This window comes from Aplidium turbinatum, chromosome 1 (genome assembly GCF_918807975.1).
Source record: "Aplidium turbinatum chromosome 1, kaAplTurb1.1, whole genome shotgun sequence".
NCBI lineage: Eukaryota > Metazoa > Chordata > Ascidiacea > Aplousobranchia > Polyclinidae > Aplidium > Aplidium turbinatum.
The window spans coordinates 39,566,689-39,582,579 of NC_137472.1; the positions used below are offsets into that span (position 1 = coordinate 39,566,689).

General features: G+C 38.0%; 1 protein-coding gene across 1 annotated transcript in view; it reads left to right on the forward strand.

Moving 5' to 3' along the window:
- The first annotated feature begins 9,437 nt into the window (after window positions 1-9,437).
- Window positions 9,438-15,891, forward strand: part of LOC145778905 (unconventional myosin-XVIIIa-like) — a 40,806-nt gene continuing 34,352 nt past the window's right edge. The window contains exons 1-5 of the mRNA XM_082590498.1: window positions 9,438-9,582; window positions 10,429-10,522; window positions 10,812-11,049; window positions 13,869-13,996; window positions 14,293-14,407. Of these exons, the coding sequence (XP_082446624.1) occupies window positions 9,476-9,582; window positions 10,429-10,522; window positions 10,812-11,049; window positions 13,869-13,996; window positions 14,293-14,407 (682 nt within the window). The 5' untranslated portion in view covers window positions 9,438-9,475. The remainder of the gene's footprint in view (window positions 9,583-10,428; window positions 10,523-10,811; window positions 11,050-13,868; window positions 13,997-14,292; window positions 14,408-15,891) is intronic.

The following is a 15,891-nucleotide window of genomic DNA, read 5'->3' on the forward strand; positions in this document are numbered from 1 at the left end:
TTGTCAGTTCTGAGCCCGCGTTAGTGGTTTAAAATTTTCAACTACAAGTTTAAAAGGCTTAAACTACAAGCAGGCCGATGCGACTGTGACTCGTCACTGGCTAGCTCCACCCATGGCAGATTGCACATCGCATCTCCTCGCGGCACAAGGGTCAGATCCCAATATCAATTCCATTCTCGGTTGTCTTTCAGTAGCCTAGTACATGTATCATCGCTTTTCAAGTTAACATTAGCCAACCAACTCTACATTTTCACGGACTCTGTAAATTGCATACCGTAGCCTACCAACTTCACTTGCACTGTCAGATCTTTTTACATGTCGATACCAGCGGAGCATAGCCTATGATCAATAAATCCAACACTGTAGTTAACAGTAGGCTACTACAAAAAGAATGAAAAATACCGGTTGGCTATTTGTAAATCTAACGCAAGCACATAGACAAATGATACAAACGTTTATAGATAGGCTAGGCTGTAGGCCTACAAATAACTAATTAGGCCATTAGCATGCATTGTCCGCCCCGATAGCTCAGTTGGTTAGCGCGTGACTTCTGGAACGAAGAAGCATCAAGATCAAGCGCCGCTGGTTCGACTCTCGGGGTGAGCGCTTGAGCAACGCACGTTAAGGACTGCTCTCCATTCAGCGGCATTTAATGGATGGAATAATTCCCCGGCAACAAGACTTCAACAATCGGAAACTTCACTCTGTCAATCTCGGTGACCGGGCCTGCGTCAGTGATTCAAAGCCTCTACAAGTATGCGAAACTGCCAGGATTAAGCTCTTCAAGAAGCTTTCCCAGTCCGAGGATAAAGATTCAATCAATCATAGGAATATGTCTGTCAGGGGTGTTCTATCTTCTATGCAAGTGAGAACTGGCCCATCACTGTCAAAAAGAAAAATCGGTTATGTAGCAATTTAAAAAAATAGCCTACTGCGGTTCTGTTTCAACCCTTCTTACCGGGTGACAATGAATGAGATCCAGGCTTGGCATTCATCAACTTGTACCGGTAATGAGATGAAGAAAGCTACGTTGGTATTTGGCTGGACAACATGTGGGAAGATCTCGGTCGACTGTCAGGACCGGGTGGCATGGAGAATGCCATCAGACAGAATAGATATTCGTTGGCGTCCAACTTTCGTAACAAGGAATTTGAAATCGTATAGAATAATACAGTAGATAGCAGAAACTGAAAGAAAAATATTATGCACGTGAAAAATTTGATTTGGCAACACGGAAACAACACAGTGTTGAAGTGAGGGCGTCCAATCTCTACTCTTCCACTCTGGTCCCATTTTTCTTATGACCGTATATTCCATAGTTCCAAGGTTATTGGCTGAAGTAGCTTAAATAAATAATTATATTTTCAGCTTGTGTATTACTGATTTTGTTGTCATCTGCAAAGCATGAATGAGCTAGGCCAAACAGTAAATTTTCAGCCAGTAGCATGGTTTCTGGGAGTTCACAATCAAGAATATTGGAATATGTTACATAGCCTACGGTACTAAATCGATATTGCTGCAACACTATATCTACTTCATGCAGATTTAGATAATTTTAAATGTACATTTAAGGACTTTTATGTTTGAATTTGTAAGGACACTGGTTGCATATGTCAATCACAAACCTGGGTGTTAGGTGTTACTGTTAGCTGGTATTTGCAAAGAATGCAGATTGAAAAAGGCTGCTGTTTACTAAAACCTAATTATATATTTCTCTAATTATAATTACACACCAAATCAATTAGGGTATAGCTTGCATCAGTTTTATAAACAAGAATATACATAGGCTAGTGAGCGAAAGAGAAAAGATTACTATAATAATACAGCTTCAACAATCTGAAAGTTTCAATCTCAGTAACCAGCCCTGCGTCAGCCAGGGGTGGATTTACCTATTGCGCAGCGGCGCTCCCTAAAATTCCAATTTATTTTTTTATGTCTGCATGCAAATTTCCTTTTTATGCTATAATTTAACTTGTAAATTTCCATTTTACTAACACTAAATTTCCATTAAGTACCGTAAAACAATGCGTGATGTTTAGTCTCGGCAAGTAGACCTACGAACCGCTAACAACCTTTTATTGTGTGCGTAACAATGACCTTTCATCACCTGATTTAAAATAATAGGTTCCTTAATTCAAAAGTTATATGAAAGAACATTTGTACTTTGAAAAATTGAGATTTACAACTGCCAGACACTTTGCTAATTATACGGTAATCCTAGCTTTGGCTAGACTCCCAATTGTGCATTGATTGATGTGTATGTATGTAACGTCACAATCGAATATTTTGCAATCGGCTAGTCCAGTACAGCAGTACTGCTTTAGCTGACTCTTATTGCTGCAAGTGCTTTGTTCATATTTGAATTATATTTTTATTCGCAATATCTTAACTGAGTACCACTCACTTGTACTAAGTACACCTAGGCCTCACCGTTTGAATGTTTTTTATAATGTATTTTTTTGGGCTATGCACCAGTGAGCTTCAGGCACTCTAGGTTGGTGATTTATTGAAATGGATTTTGGTAGTTACCCCTTTTCATTCACTTGGAGCAATCACTGTTGTATATATAGCCTAAAGTTTTAGTGGAAAATATCTAAATCATCATTTCACGTTCGATATTGCTTTGAATTGCCACGAGCGGCATTATGGCATTGTCTCCACTTTACCACTGATTGTCACTTGTGGTGTTGATTTGTGATGTGGGAATGACTGACCAGCCTACCTGACTTAGATAGGCAATTTTATTGACAAAAATGCAAAAAATTTTCTCAAGCCATTTGCGCTGAGGTTGTTCCATACTTCTTTGGCGCCCCCTAAAATTTTTCCCTAAATCCGCCACTGGCGTCAGCGGTTCAAAACCTCTACAAATATGCAAAACTGCCAGGATTAAGCTCAAAGAAGCTTTCCCAGTCTGAGAATAAAGATTCAATCAATAGTCTACTGCGTGGGTGGAAACTGTTAAGCAATTGTATGACACAACTGAAAAGTGGATATGTGCAATAGGGTGGATCAAAAAAAATGAATTTTTGAGTTCAGCTTAGTGCATCTGCCAAAAGTTGCAGTTTGGGCTATCTTTTGCATTGGTACTTGAAAAAACATTTTTTGACCCCGTTTGACCCCTATCCAAGAGCTCTCTAGTGGCGGCCGAACCAAAATTCCTTAAATTGGCTATAATTTTTTTTCTAGTGGGTGCAGGCTAGTGGTTTTGGTGTCTATCCCCACTAAATCAAGGCTTGTGAAGTCATTTCTGCAATCTAAAATCATCTATGGGCTAGCAAAATGACATCTGAGCCCTTTTTCAGCAAAAATGCTTAAAAAAGTTGGAAATTTATGGGTTTTTTAGAAAAAAGGCAAAGAAAAACAAATTCATAATGCTGCTAAAGGCATTTCTGTTAGTATAATACACTGAAGCAAACATATAAAAGCAAACAATTACCATATGAAGTTTTGCAAAAATGCTGCCTTTAATTTGTACATCCAATTATCCATAGCATTACAATAATGGACACAAAATGCATGACAACGGGTTCAGGCAAAATCAGTCTGTTACTATTTTGTGGCTCAGTTCACCAACTTATGGCATACATAACTTTTTTTGTACATTTATCTTGTGCAGAACTTCCAGCCAGCATGGTTTGTTGCTTGTGTAGATCTTGTACAACTCTGTACATATGGCCTTTTTTTTCTTCAGACTTGGTTACTTTACCGGAGTGGTAATTTGTTACTATTCCCAACGCTCGCTTATCTTCATCGTTTGTGACACGGAGGAAGCTGAGTTTCTGCTTGATAGAAGTAAAATTTTCATTTAGTTCCATTAGCCTTGGAGGAAAGTGCAAAAAGTCGGAGAGACCTCCAAGAGCGAAAATAAAGTAAATGAATCTGGACCAAACAAATCTTTTAAACTTTGCGTCTGTGGCTGTAGAATAGGCTTAAGTAACTCTTTGGATTGGGAGGTTGTTCGAGTTCATTGATGCTGACTCCATTGATACTTAACCATGATTTGCGCAGCAGATTTTTTTTTCAATTATGGAAACTTCTTGGCTAAACAAGCTAAAGACTACAAGTCTCTCTGCCAGGTACCAAATATGGTTGTCAAGCTTAGCCTGGAACAACTACTGCCAATGATTTAAACAATTTAGGATACTTGCCCGTGTTACGATCCATCATCAACATTAAATCATTGCTGGGTGACTCAACGGTCAAAGGAGCAGTGAACCATGGCTTAAAGTAGAAAATGCAAAGAAAGACTGCTAACTCTATAATTCTTTGCAGCTGCTCATCACTACAGGTTGCAGGCTAAGCTTGGATTGGCACAGTTATCTGCTTTTTTCTCTGCTCTTTTCTTTTTCTGCTTGACTTTAGTGCTGATTTCGACTTCGAACCAGTACTAGTTAATACATTTCCAGTTTCTTTTTAGTACAGTTATCACAAGTCAGTTGTTAAATAACCTTCATTTAAATAGCCTCTCCTGTTAAATTCAATACAGCAGTCAGACTCAGATGCTTCAGATAAAGGGGTTACATGAGAAATCTGAGACTTGTTTTTAATTGCAGCTAGGGGAGTTTTGCCAGATGGAAAATACTTCAAAATGAAAGCTCCAGGTACCTACCATCATGCTCGATGGATGACAAAAATAATATACACACTGAAGATAGCCTTGTTGAGAAACCAAAAGTCGAAGTCAGCACTAAAGTTAAGCAGAAAAAGAAAAGAGCAGAGAAAAAAGCAGATAACTGTGCCAATCCAAGCTTCTGTAATCTGTAGTGATGAGCAGCTGCAAAGAATAACAGAGTTAACAGTCTTTCTTTGCATTTTCTACTTTAAGCCATGGTTCACTGCTCCTTTGACCGTTGAGTCACTCAGCAATGATTTAATGTTGATGATGGATTGTAACACGAGCAAGTATCCTAAATAGTTTAAACCATTGGCACAGTTGTTCCAGGCTAAGCTTGACAACCATCTTTGGTAATTGGCAGAGAGACTTGCAGTCTTTAGCTTGTTTAGCCAAGAAGTTTCCATAATTGAAAAAAAAATCTGCTGCGCAAATCATGGTTAAGTATCAATGGAGTCAGCATCAACGAACTCGAACAACCTCCCAATCCCAAGAGTTACTTAAGCCTATTATACAGCCACAGACGCAACTAAAAGATTTGTTTGGTCCAGATTCATGTACTTTATTTTCCCTCTTGGAGGCCTTCCCCGACTTTTTGCACTTTCCTCCAAGGCTATTGAAACAAAATGAAAATTTTACTTCTATCAAGCAGAAACTCAGCTTCTTCCGTGTCACAAACGATGAAGATAAGCGAGCGTTGGGAATGGTAACAAATTATCACTCCGGTAAAGTAACCAAGTCTGAAGAAAAAAAAGGCCATATGTACAGAGTTGTACAAGATCTACACAAGCAACAAACCATGCTGGCTGGAAGTTCTGCACAAGATAAATGTACGAAAAAAGTTATGCATGCCATAAGTTGGTGAACTGAGCAACAAAACACTCACAAATTGATCTTGCCTGAACCCGTTGTCATGCATTTTGTGCTATGGATAATTGGAATATGCTGCTAAAGGCATTTATCCAAATTGGATGAACAAATCAAAGGCAGCATTTTTGCAAAACTTCATATGGTAATTGTATGTTTGCTTCAGTGTATTATACTAACAGAAATGCCTTTAGCAGCATTATGAATTTGTTTTTCTTTGCCTTTTTTTTAAAAAAAAACCCATAAATTTCCAACTGTTTTAAGCATTTTTGCTGAAAAAGGGCTCAGATGTCATTTTGCTAGCCCATAGATGATTTTAGATTGCAGAAATGACTTCACAAGCCTTGATTTAGTGGGGATAGACACCAAAACCACTAGCCTGCACCCACTAGAAAAAAAATTATAGCCAATTTAAGGAATTTTGGTTCGGCGGCCACTAGAGAGCTCTTGGATAGGGGTCAAACGGGGTCAAAAAATGTTTTTTCAAGTATCAATGCAAAAGATAGCCCAAACTGCAACTTTTGGCAGATGCACTAAGCTGAACCCAAAAATTCATTTTTTTTGATCCACCCTAATGTGCAACTATGGTTGGTTTATCCTCGAATTGACAAAGCCTTGATATGTTATTCTTGGTAGTTTCGAATACTTGTAGAGCAGTGGTTCCCAACCTTTTTGTTGCCACGGATCCCTTTAGACATTTTTTTAATTCTGCGGACCCCTACTTAAATTTTGCCTGAAACACAATTAACATACTATTGACTATTGTAATATTTATGCTACTCAACGGCTGTACTGTGTCATATTGCATTGCCGCTATGAATCCTACGGCAAATATCAGGTTAAACATTTGCTCAAATAAGAAAAACAGTGAATTGTTCAAGAAATGTCAGCAGTATTTGAGTATTAAGGTGACCCAAAGTGCCATGCTAAAACTTTTTCAACATAAGCAAATTTAATGAGAGGGCTGTTGTTGCCTTTCCTGAACTAAACGACTGAACTGTGGTTGAGTTTTTGACAATGCAACACGCATGTCATCTTCAACGTCCAGGCGATTTCGATGTTTAGTTTTTATTATAACAAGAGATGAGAATCCTGCCTCGCTAAGGTAGCCTAAGTGGTTATGACGGAATGGCCCGTTTCGGCTAGTCCGATTCGGTTAGTTCCTTATTCGGGTACAGTCTTTCTGGGCTAGTTCCCTATTCGGCAAATTTTTGAAAATCCAACCTTAATCTTTCTGTAATCCAACAAAATTCTTCCGTAAACACTGCAGCCGAATTGGACTAGCCGAATCGGACCAGCCGAGTCGGACTAGCCGAATAGTAGCAGACCCTGGTTATGAAACCAAGATAACTTTTTTTTCTTACGCAAGTGTGCACAAAATTTCTCTCTCATAGTGATCAAAAGAATACATTCTCTTTGAGTTTCATCCATCAACATAAGATCTTCTAACATTGGAAAGTTAGCGTAATTACTAGCTTCCAATCTGCGTTTTCAAACCAGCAACTTGGCTAAAAACGCTTTCAGTTTTTCAGCTGCATAAATTATTTTCACACCTGGTCCATGAGTGCCACGATTAATATTGTTAATATGACCGAAAATGTCGGGTCCACGTCTTTTAGGCGCTGACAGTTAGGCGCTGGTCTAATAGGCGCGCACACTGTGGCGTCTGGATATTTAGGTGCGGAGCACTGTGGCGCCCGGTCATTTAAGTGCTATTCCTAGTGAAGTCTGTAGATTGTATCAGCTTGGCAGGGAGGGGCGTAGGGCAATGGTTTTCAAACAAAATATTATATTGAACAGGAAAATATATTGTTTTGTTAATGCGTGTGCGTTGTTGGTCATGGCTTCAGTGAGTGAAGTTGCTTAAAATGGCAATGCTTTTTCACACAAAATGTTATTTTTTTGAATGCTTTTTCCGAAACCGGCAATGCTTTTTCACACAAAATGTTATATTGAACAGAAAAATACGTTCTTTTGTTAATACGTGTGCGTTGTTGGTCATGGCTTCAGTGAGGGAAGCTGCTTAAATCGGCAATGCTTTTTCACACAAAACGTTATGTATATTATAATTTTAAGCAAAAAGTTTACGTAATTTAGCCTACAGTCTTTTTCATCGAGAAATTCCAAAGTAAAGGGTTGCCTAGTCAGTTTTGACTGCCAATTTCAAAGAGTGAAAGAAAAAAAATCCACTGCGTCCCCATCTTTAAGAAGTCCTTATCTGATAACTGCACCGCCAAAATATCTTTTTTTAATTAGCCAAAAGAGGACAGGCAAAGACTATGGATCTGCCATCATTTACATTTTTTTGCTTAAAATAAGCCTTTTAAACTTGGACGTAGGGATACTTCCTTGGTCATCATGGCAAAAATCCCAAGGCGTGTGTATACGTCCGTGGTCGCAAAAAAGTTAACTAAAAATAAATTCAATAATGTTCGGAAGCTTGAATAATTTATTGATAAAGCTTTCACCAAAGCAAACCTGGACTAACAACAAATAAAACAATAATAAATCAATAAAACAACAATATATTTTTCTGTTCAATATAACATTTTGTGTGAAAAGCATTGCCGGTTTAAGCAGCTTCACTCACGGCAGCCATGATATAATTTTCTGGCAAGCTGATGCAATCTACAGACTTTACTAGGAATAGCACTTAAATGACCGGGCGCCACATTGCTCCGCACCTAAACATCCAGACGCCACAGTGTGCGCGCCTATTAGACCAGCGCCTAACTGTCAGCGCCTAAAAGACTTGCTCCCAAAATGTCGGCTAAGTAGGCCATGCCGTATAGAAAACTTTTACTCTCAAGCAATTTTGAATGAGGACTTCCTTTTGCTTTCAAAAGATTTGATACCTCATTTTTTAGCTGCTGCAATCGTTTTAAAACTTCTCCTCTGGATATCCAATGTACCTCAAAATGATATATACAAAAGTACTTCGTAATCTGACCCTACTTCGACAGAACGATTTAAAAGTTTGGTGTACTTGACACATTTGCATTTAAACAGAGAAATGAAAGTAAAAAGATCGCTTTTCGTTTTTTTTTTCTCCAAAGTTCATCAAGGTAATCACGGACCCCCAAATGCTTTTTCACGGACCTCCAAGGGGTCCGCAAACCCCAGGTTGGGAACCACTGTTGTAGAGGCTCTTGACGCAAGGTCGGTTACTGAGATTGACAGAGTGAAGTTTTCTAATTATTGTTGCCAGGAAATTATTCCATTCACTAGGTGCCGCTGAATGGAGAGCAGTCCTGAAATGCGCACACCTCAAAAGTCAAACCAGCGCCGCGTGATCTTGAGTCGGGCATGCAACCACTCAGCTAACAGGGCAAACTATGATGTGTATGCATAGCCTACAGAAGGAAGCTAATTGTTATGTATAATTGTATATATCCAATTTTTTACACTTTCCTGTGTTCCAAAAATCTAATTTTTTACACCTAATTATTTTATAATACAAATTGAAATAGTCAGATATCTGTGTTTATAATAGGCTTTTCTGCTGAAGAAAATACTTTAGTTTCTGTTTGTAAGCAAAATTCCTTCAATCAAATCTTCAATTGTAATTGTGTATCCTGCTACCTTCTATCTTGTACTAAAGTTATTGGCTGTAATATAACCTAGCAACATTACTGCTCAGTGTTGTCAATATAATGGAGCTAGTAATCATGCTTATAAGAATAGTACATATTATATTAATTGGAAATTAAAAATGGCAAAGATCAATTGGCCTTTCATTGATCTAAACCGATTTTGTAAAATGAGCGACCAAGCAAAAAGTTATCACAACTGATCACATGTAATTGAACAGCTTGAAGAATGCCATAAATATATATGTTACAGTGCATCAACATTATGATTACGTATTGTTGATCAATAATCAATATTATGTTTAATAAATTTTATTGTCAATGATATCTGACACGTTTGCATTTTTTTTGTAGATATTACTGGAATATTTGTATATCAGTTAGTAGACTTGTCAATGAATGGATCATGTTTGGCCGTAAGAAAGAAAAAAAGCGTCATAAACATGGAATGACCCAAGCTGAAATATCCAAATTGGAAGAAGTTGGGATCAGAAGAGGATTTTTTAGTAAAATGTAACATTACTAGGCTTATATTTGTGTTTGATATTTTGATGGTTTCATTACAGATTAACAAATACTCTTTCGAAAGTTTTCGCAATGACATAATCCTCCGGTTTGCAAAACCACAGAAAACTATCATCGTCATCATCATAATCCATCGTCGGTTTGTTCCCCACTAGTGGGGGTGGCCGAAAACTATGTAATGTCAAATTATTTCTGTACCCAGTAGTTTTCATCCTTCAAATGCCATTGACATTTTTATCTTAGCCTTAATTTGTTGTATGAACTGTGAAGTACCAAAGCATCTTCAGATTTATAGAAGTGTATTTATTACCATTGATGATGCGCAGTAGCCTATTGATGTTAATGTTGTAGTTTTGACAAATATGGTAAGTTGTATTTCTTCTTTTTAGTTACAAATTATGTCTTGCAAAAACTGCATTAACTTCATAGTTCATACCAAAAAACAACCTTTCATTTGCATAGTTGTTCAAAAGGCAAATTCTACACAGTTTGTAAATCAGAAACTGTCTGAGGCTAATTGCGTTTCATCATTTGTAAAAAGCATGTTCACTTGTTCAGGGTATAACAAAAATGTCTCTTGTTTGTTGATTTTTGACACACGATTTGTGGTAAACTTGTTAATTTCAACTTGGATTTTTAGTTGGATTTGTAGCATGCATGTTTTGTGGCCATTGTAAACTTGCAGCTCAATTCAAACCATCGCAAAACAGTAGGTATGAGCATTGTTTGTATAGTAATGTGGTGTATATTTGATATTTGCCATAGAAGAAGCTATGTTTTACACTAAACATCGCAATTGTCATTAATGAGCATTTTACACTTTGTAACTTACAGAACTTCAAAACGTGACAAAGAAGACTCTCTACAAAAGCGAGATATTTCAAGACCATTATCTCTTCAAATTCAAGATGGGGATAGCAAAGAAGAGGTGTGCAGAATGTGGACAATCTGTAGACAATTTGCAACATACATATTTTGATGTTCATATTGGGATGTTTTACTGTGGTATATTAACAGAATAACAGTGCAACATATCTATGAAAAGGATTTTATATCAATATATTCTACCAAATGCATGCCATATTTGTAGTATTTATAAATAGACTGTTCAGTGTTCATTGTTCAAGCTGGTATATATTAATCAAATAGTTCTTAAATTTTATCTTATACAAAGACATTCTTGCTGAAAATGCAATTGCTACTGTATTAATTTATAGGGTGCATCAGTGCTTCAAAGGGCAACAATGTATGGTCAAGTTGTCAATCCACAAAGAAGATCATCTGCAACATCACCATCTCCAATTTCTCACATACCAACATTTGATCTTCCTCCAACTGCAGCAATGCGACAGAATGTAGATAACACCGCAAGATATCCTGTCCCACCCATTCGTCGGAAGATTTCTACCAAGTCTTTGAAAAAGAAGCCGCATTACGACATACCTACAGCTTCCAGTAAACATTCAAACCATATTTATTCATTTTCAAGGCTACAAAATACACTACAGCACCGGACTACCGGTGTATGACAAATGTATTTAATTTTAATAATGGTGATCTCAATGAATGTGATTGGTTCACCATTGGCATTAATATCGAAATGTATGCTGACACAGCTTGAGTGTCCAACGTATTCGATATTCAGTTGGAACATGTCTTGCCTCTAGAGCAGGGGTCACCAACTGGCGGCCCGTGGGCCGCATGCGGCCCGCCACGCTATTATGTGCGGCCCGCGGAAGGTATCAGCGTACAAGTATATATAACCAAAAATACTTTTCTTGAAGAGTTAAAGAGCATGAAGGCAAAAAATACTTTCCGGAAGCATATTTTTGCTTTGCATGCGATTCCACCGACCGACCAATCAGATTGTAGTTCTAAGTGGAGGTCGCTTAAAGTTATTTCAATGCGATGTCCAGCCACACTGTCCCAAGGTTGATTAAAACGTCTGTTTTCGAATTTCGATAACTTAAAATAAGCATAGGGTTGCTTATTTTAAGTTTGTAAATGTCATGTAAACACTAGTGTGTGTTTCACCGTTATTGTGTTTCACGAGCAGTGTTCCCTTTATGCAAGTTTTTGTTGGCAAAATAGGTCGGTGTGCCAACTCAATTTATAATAAATTGGCAAAATATTATATATAAATTTAAAGACTTTTTCTGGTTGTATTATGAAAATATTTAGCTTAGTAGGCTACTGCAAAATGTTGTTAATCAACAATTCTTGCCATGCTGATAAGCACCGCAAGCGACCGTTGTCTAATAATCAAAGAAAGAAGCTTTTATAGACTCTCACAAAAAGGATGAAAAACCAACTCATTGCTTTTTTTAGAGGGAAGACGGTTCATGAATTACGATAGAAACGTTTTTTCGTTGATTTCCATAAGCTTTTTTTGCTGATATGTTTGCAGGTCACTATCATTGCCTGTATTGCGATGTGTCAAACATTTCCTTGTTTACTGAAACTGTTAATTGCGAGATATCTTTTGTGAAGCGAAGTGACAACACCACTCTTGCTTGGCGATAAATATTCTGATGAAACCGCTCGCCTCGCTATAAGTGCGCAAAACAAGTGGCCTCGTTTATTAGGCATTGTTAAAGAAGTCAAAAGTGTTGTTAAAGGAGTTTGGCCTGGCAGTAGCGTTGTTGGACTAATTTTGTTGCTGCGGTATTCTAAGATAAATATTAACAACATGTAACGCTGGATACTGAGTACGAAATGCGTTCTTTTCTAGCATAAGAGTCAACCTACCTAACATTTTATTAGTGCGGCCCGCCACAGCTCTCCTCAGGGTTGAGAAAAACCCGGGTTTTTTTGGGTTTTAATGTTTTTTTTTAAAAAAGATGCAAAAAAAGGTAGATTCATGCTTATTTCACCTCAAAACTACTTTTTACGGATGAAGTGCCTTTCACTCACAGTACATGCTTGCATAACTCAATAAAATAATGCACTAGGGCTGTTGTTGCTTGAATGTTGCATCATCCATTAATTTCAAGATCAAGTTGGATGTTGCATCATCCACTAATTTCTATACCAAGTTGATGCTACCGTGGTAGAAATCACATCATTGCATCATTTGATTTAGATTTGAAGGCAAGGAGCATTTATGCCATCATGTTTAAATATTTTTTATCATTTATACATATATTATATATAGTATTTGACTAATGGATGAGCAATTGCGTGGCCAATGGCCATTTAGGCAAATGCTGTGAAACAGCCATGCGTTAGAATCCAGAATCTGTAATTGGTAAATAGCCTCCAAAATTGCATTTCACATCATATATACAGACTACAATAGAGTAGTAGCCTACTTTCACCAGTTTAACTATAAGGCTTTCTTGCATAAATGAGTTTTAGTGTAGTATCCACAAAGTGGCATTACTTGATTTTTGTGCACTGTACAATATCCACTGCGTTTTCAGTTTATTCTTGGAAATTTACTTCACAATCACATCCTTAAGTCCTAATTTAAAGTTTGTTTTAAGTGCCTTGTAGTGTTTTTGTTGATTTTTTTAATTTTCTATTAAAAACTGGACAAATATGATGCTCTGGGTTTTTTATGGTTTTTTTTGGGTTTTTTTATGTGGGTTTTTTCAAAAAAACCCACCCGGTTTTTTTTAGGTCGGGTAAAATACCGACAACCCTGGCTCTTCTTAGTGCCAAAGTGGCCCGCATGCAAAAAAGGTTGGTGACCCCTGCTCTAGAGCTATTCTAAACATAACAAATGTATTGGTAAAGTAAGAAAACAAAGTTTTGTGTAGAGTAGACTTAGGGAGAAGGCAGAGTGTGACTTTGTTTTGAAGAGAGAGTGAAGTGGTAACTATTACGTAATACGTATTACCATTTATTCCCGTTTGGTTCCGCCCAGTTTGCATTTGTTTGTCGGATGTTTTGCATCAGAGTTGTTTTAAAATTGTTTTTGATAACCATGACATAGTTATGTGGTTTATAATTCCATAGTAAGATAGTATGCTTTTTATCAGCTTGTCGGTATATTTGATGCTCGTATTTCACAGCGATTTTGTGTTAAAACGGCCTTCTCGCTCTTTGATCTGCCAGTATAAATTGACTACCCAGTTACCCACTATCAGATAGCAAATCAATCATTTTTACATTGTTTTAACGTCTGCAGACGTCAAATCATTGTAAAATGCCTGATTTGCTGTCTGGGTATCGACTGTACGACAAAAGGTTTATCGCAGTTACTGGTTTAATGCTTTGTTAATATGTAACATGTTTTCGTTCCCCGTGAAAACCAACTTGTTTACCTCCAGTGGCTGCTCGTCCGCAAGAAGGCTATTCCACCCCTCGCACGTCTAGCCAACCTGTCAACGAAGCTTTCATCGTCGATGCGAAGCAGCAAACCCCTTTCTCGCCTGGGAAAGCACCTCGCCATAGACTGGTAAATTCTTTTAAACTTGAATGGCGTTTTTTTACAGTGAGCTGAAGTGTGTAAACCGAGATTACTTCTGGAAATGACTGACGTATGCCAAGTTCTTGACAGAAAATAGTATGATCAGTTTATGAACACCCTGTGGGTTATCGAATAAGCCATTTCTGCAACCTAAGTCTGAAGAACGATTAACTTTGAAATTTGGTCAGCATGAAATCAATATTAAAAAAAGTAAACAGTAGTTGTATCATTGCGTTTGGATAAAAACGTAGTTCTGCAAGTGCTTATGGCCAAGTTTTATTTAGGTTGTTTTGAAAAAGCGAGCGGCTGGTGATTTCGGAGTTTCTCTTCGTCGATCCGCTGTGATCGAGCACGTTAACAACCAAGAAATTAAACGAACAGTTCATTTTGCCGAACCAGGTTTGTTTGCTTTTTCTTTTAGATAGAAAAAGTGGCCCTTTCAACTAGGGGTGTTCAATTTCGATTTTCGATTCGATTTCGATTATGGTGATATTCGAAATCGTTTTTTGTATCGGACATATTCGAAATTATAGCCACCTTTTCGGCTGAACGCGGTTGAAAGTAACGCGAGTGGCGCGAAATCTGTCTTGTCGCATTTTGCAAGCGAAAAAAGACTTCGACGCATGCGCATCGTCGATCACGTGACTATCACACGCTCTCGCGGGTCCAACGGCCAGTCCGTCCTGCACCAGGGATGCCAGGTTGGCATTTTTAATGCCAAATTTCACAAATTTCTCTCAAGAATGAAGATAGCTAGGTTGTGCAATAGCAGAAAGTGTAGGCTGAGCTTTGTCGCAGTTTTATCCATTTTTACCGAATCCATAGGCGCCTAAGCCGTGGGAGCAGGGCCGTAGCCAGACCACAGAGCAAGGGGTAGCCATACCGCAGAGCAAGGAGGGGGCAACTTTTTTAGGGGGGCCGAAAAAATTTATATGGGCAAAATCATTATTATTGTAGCTGTTGCCAGAGAATGTTGAGATTTTGCCAAGGAGGGACGAAATTTTTTTCAGGGGGGCGAGGCCCCCTCTGGCTACTGTGAAGGGACAACTTTTTATGCTGTATTGATACATAAAACAATAGATGAACTAGCGATCGGCAGCAGGAAAACACTTTTTGAATGCAAACCGCAACAGCTTCGCGAGAAATAATCACTAGAACGAGTTGCAAATTGCGATGCTAGAATCCAACACCAGACAACAAAATCTGTCATTTTTACATTGATATAATGTCTGCAGACGTTGAATCAATGTAATAATGACTGATTTTGCTGCCTGAGACGTAGCAAAATTCTACCATTTTGTGTCGGTTCAATGTCATCAGATGTTGAATGCACCCAAAAACAACACAATTTGCTACGTAGACGGAGCGTGCGTTTAGCTTTATGCGCTTGCAAACATACTCAACGTCGCTTTAGAGTCGAAACCTCTGCACTCTGCAGTGAAATGTCGCGGCAGTGAATCGCTTGAAGGCAGTGAAAATGAACTTGAAGTGTTTGGGATCCCAGCGACCTCGGCTCCAGCGGAGCAATCGTTTTCAAAAGCTGGCCTGACCGTCACGAAGCTGAGATCCCGACTGACGGGTGACGATGTCGATCAGCTTGTGTTCATAAACACCAACATGGGCATGGAGCTGTAGACGTTATTTTGTGTTATTTTTTCGCAAATTTTCATGTCGTTTCTTTGAATAAAATCACATTTTGCAGTTTGGTGAATATTTGTGATATTCGAAATCGAAATTCGGAAATCGAAAATAAATTGAATTTCGATTTTCGAATATTCAAATAATCGAAATTGAACACCCCTACTTTCAACATCGTTTTAACATTTAGCTCAGTACAAAAACTTTCTCTCCAAAGTTGCTCAATGCTTTTTTTCGCTAAATCA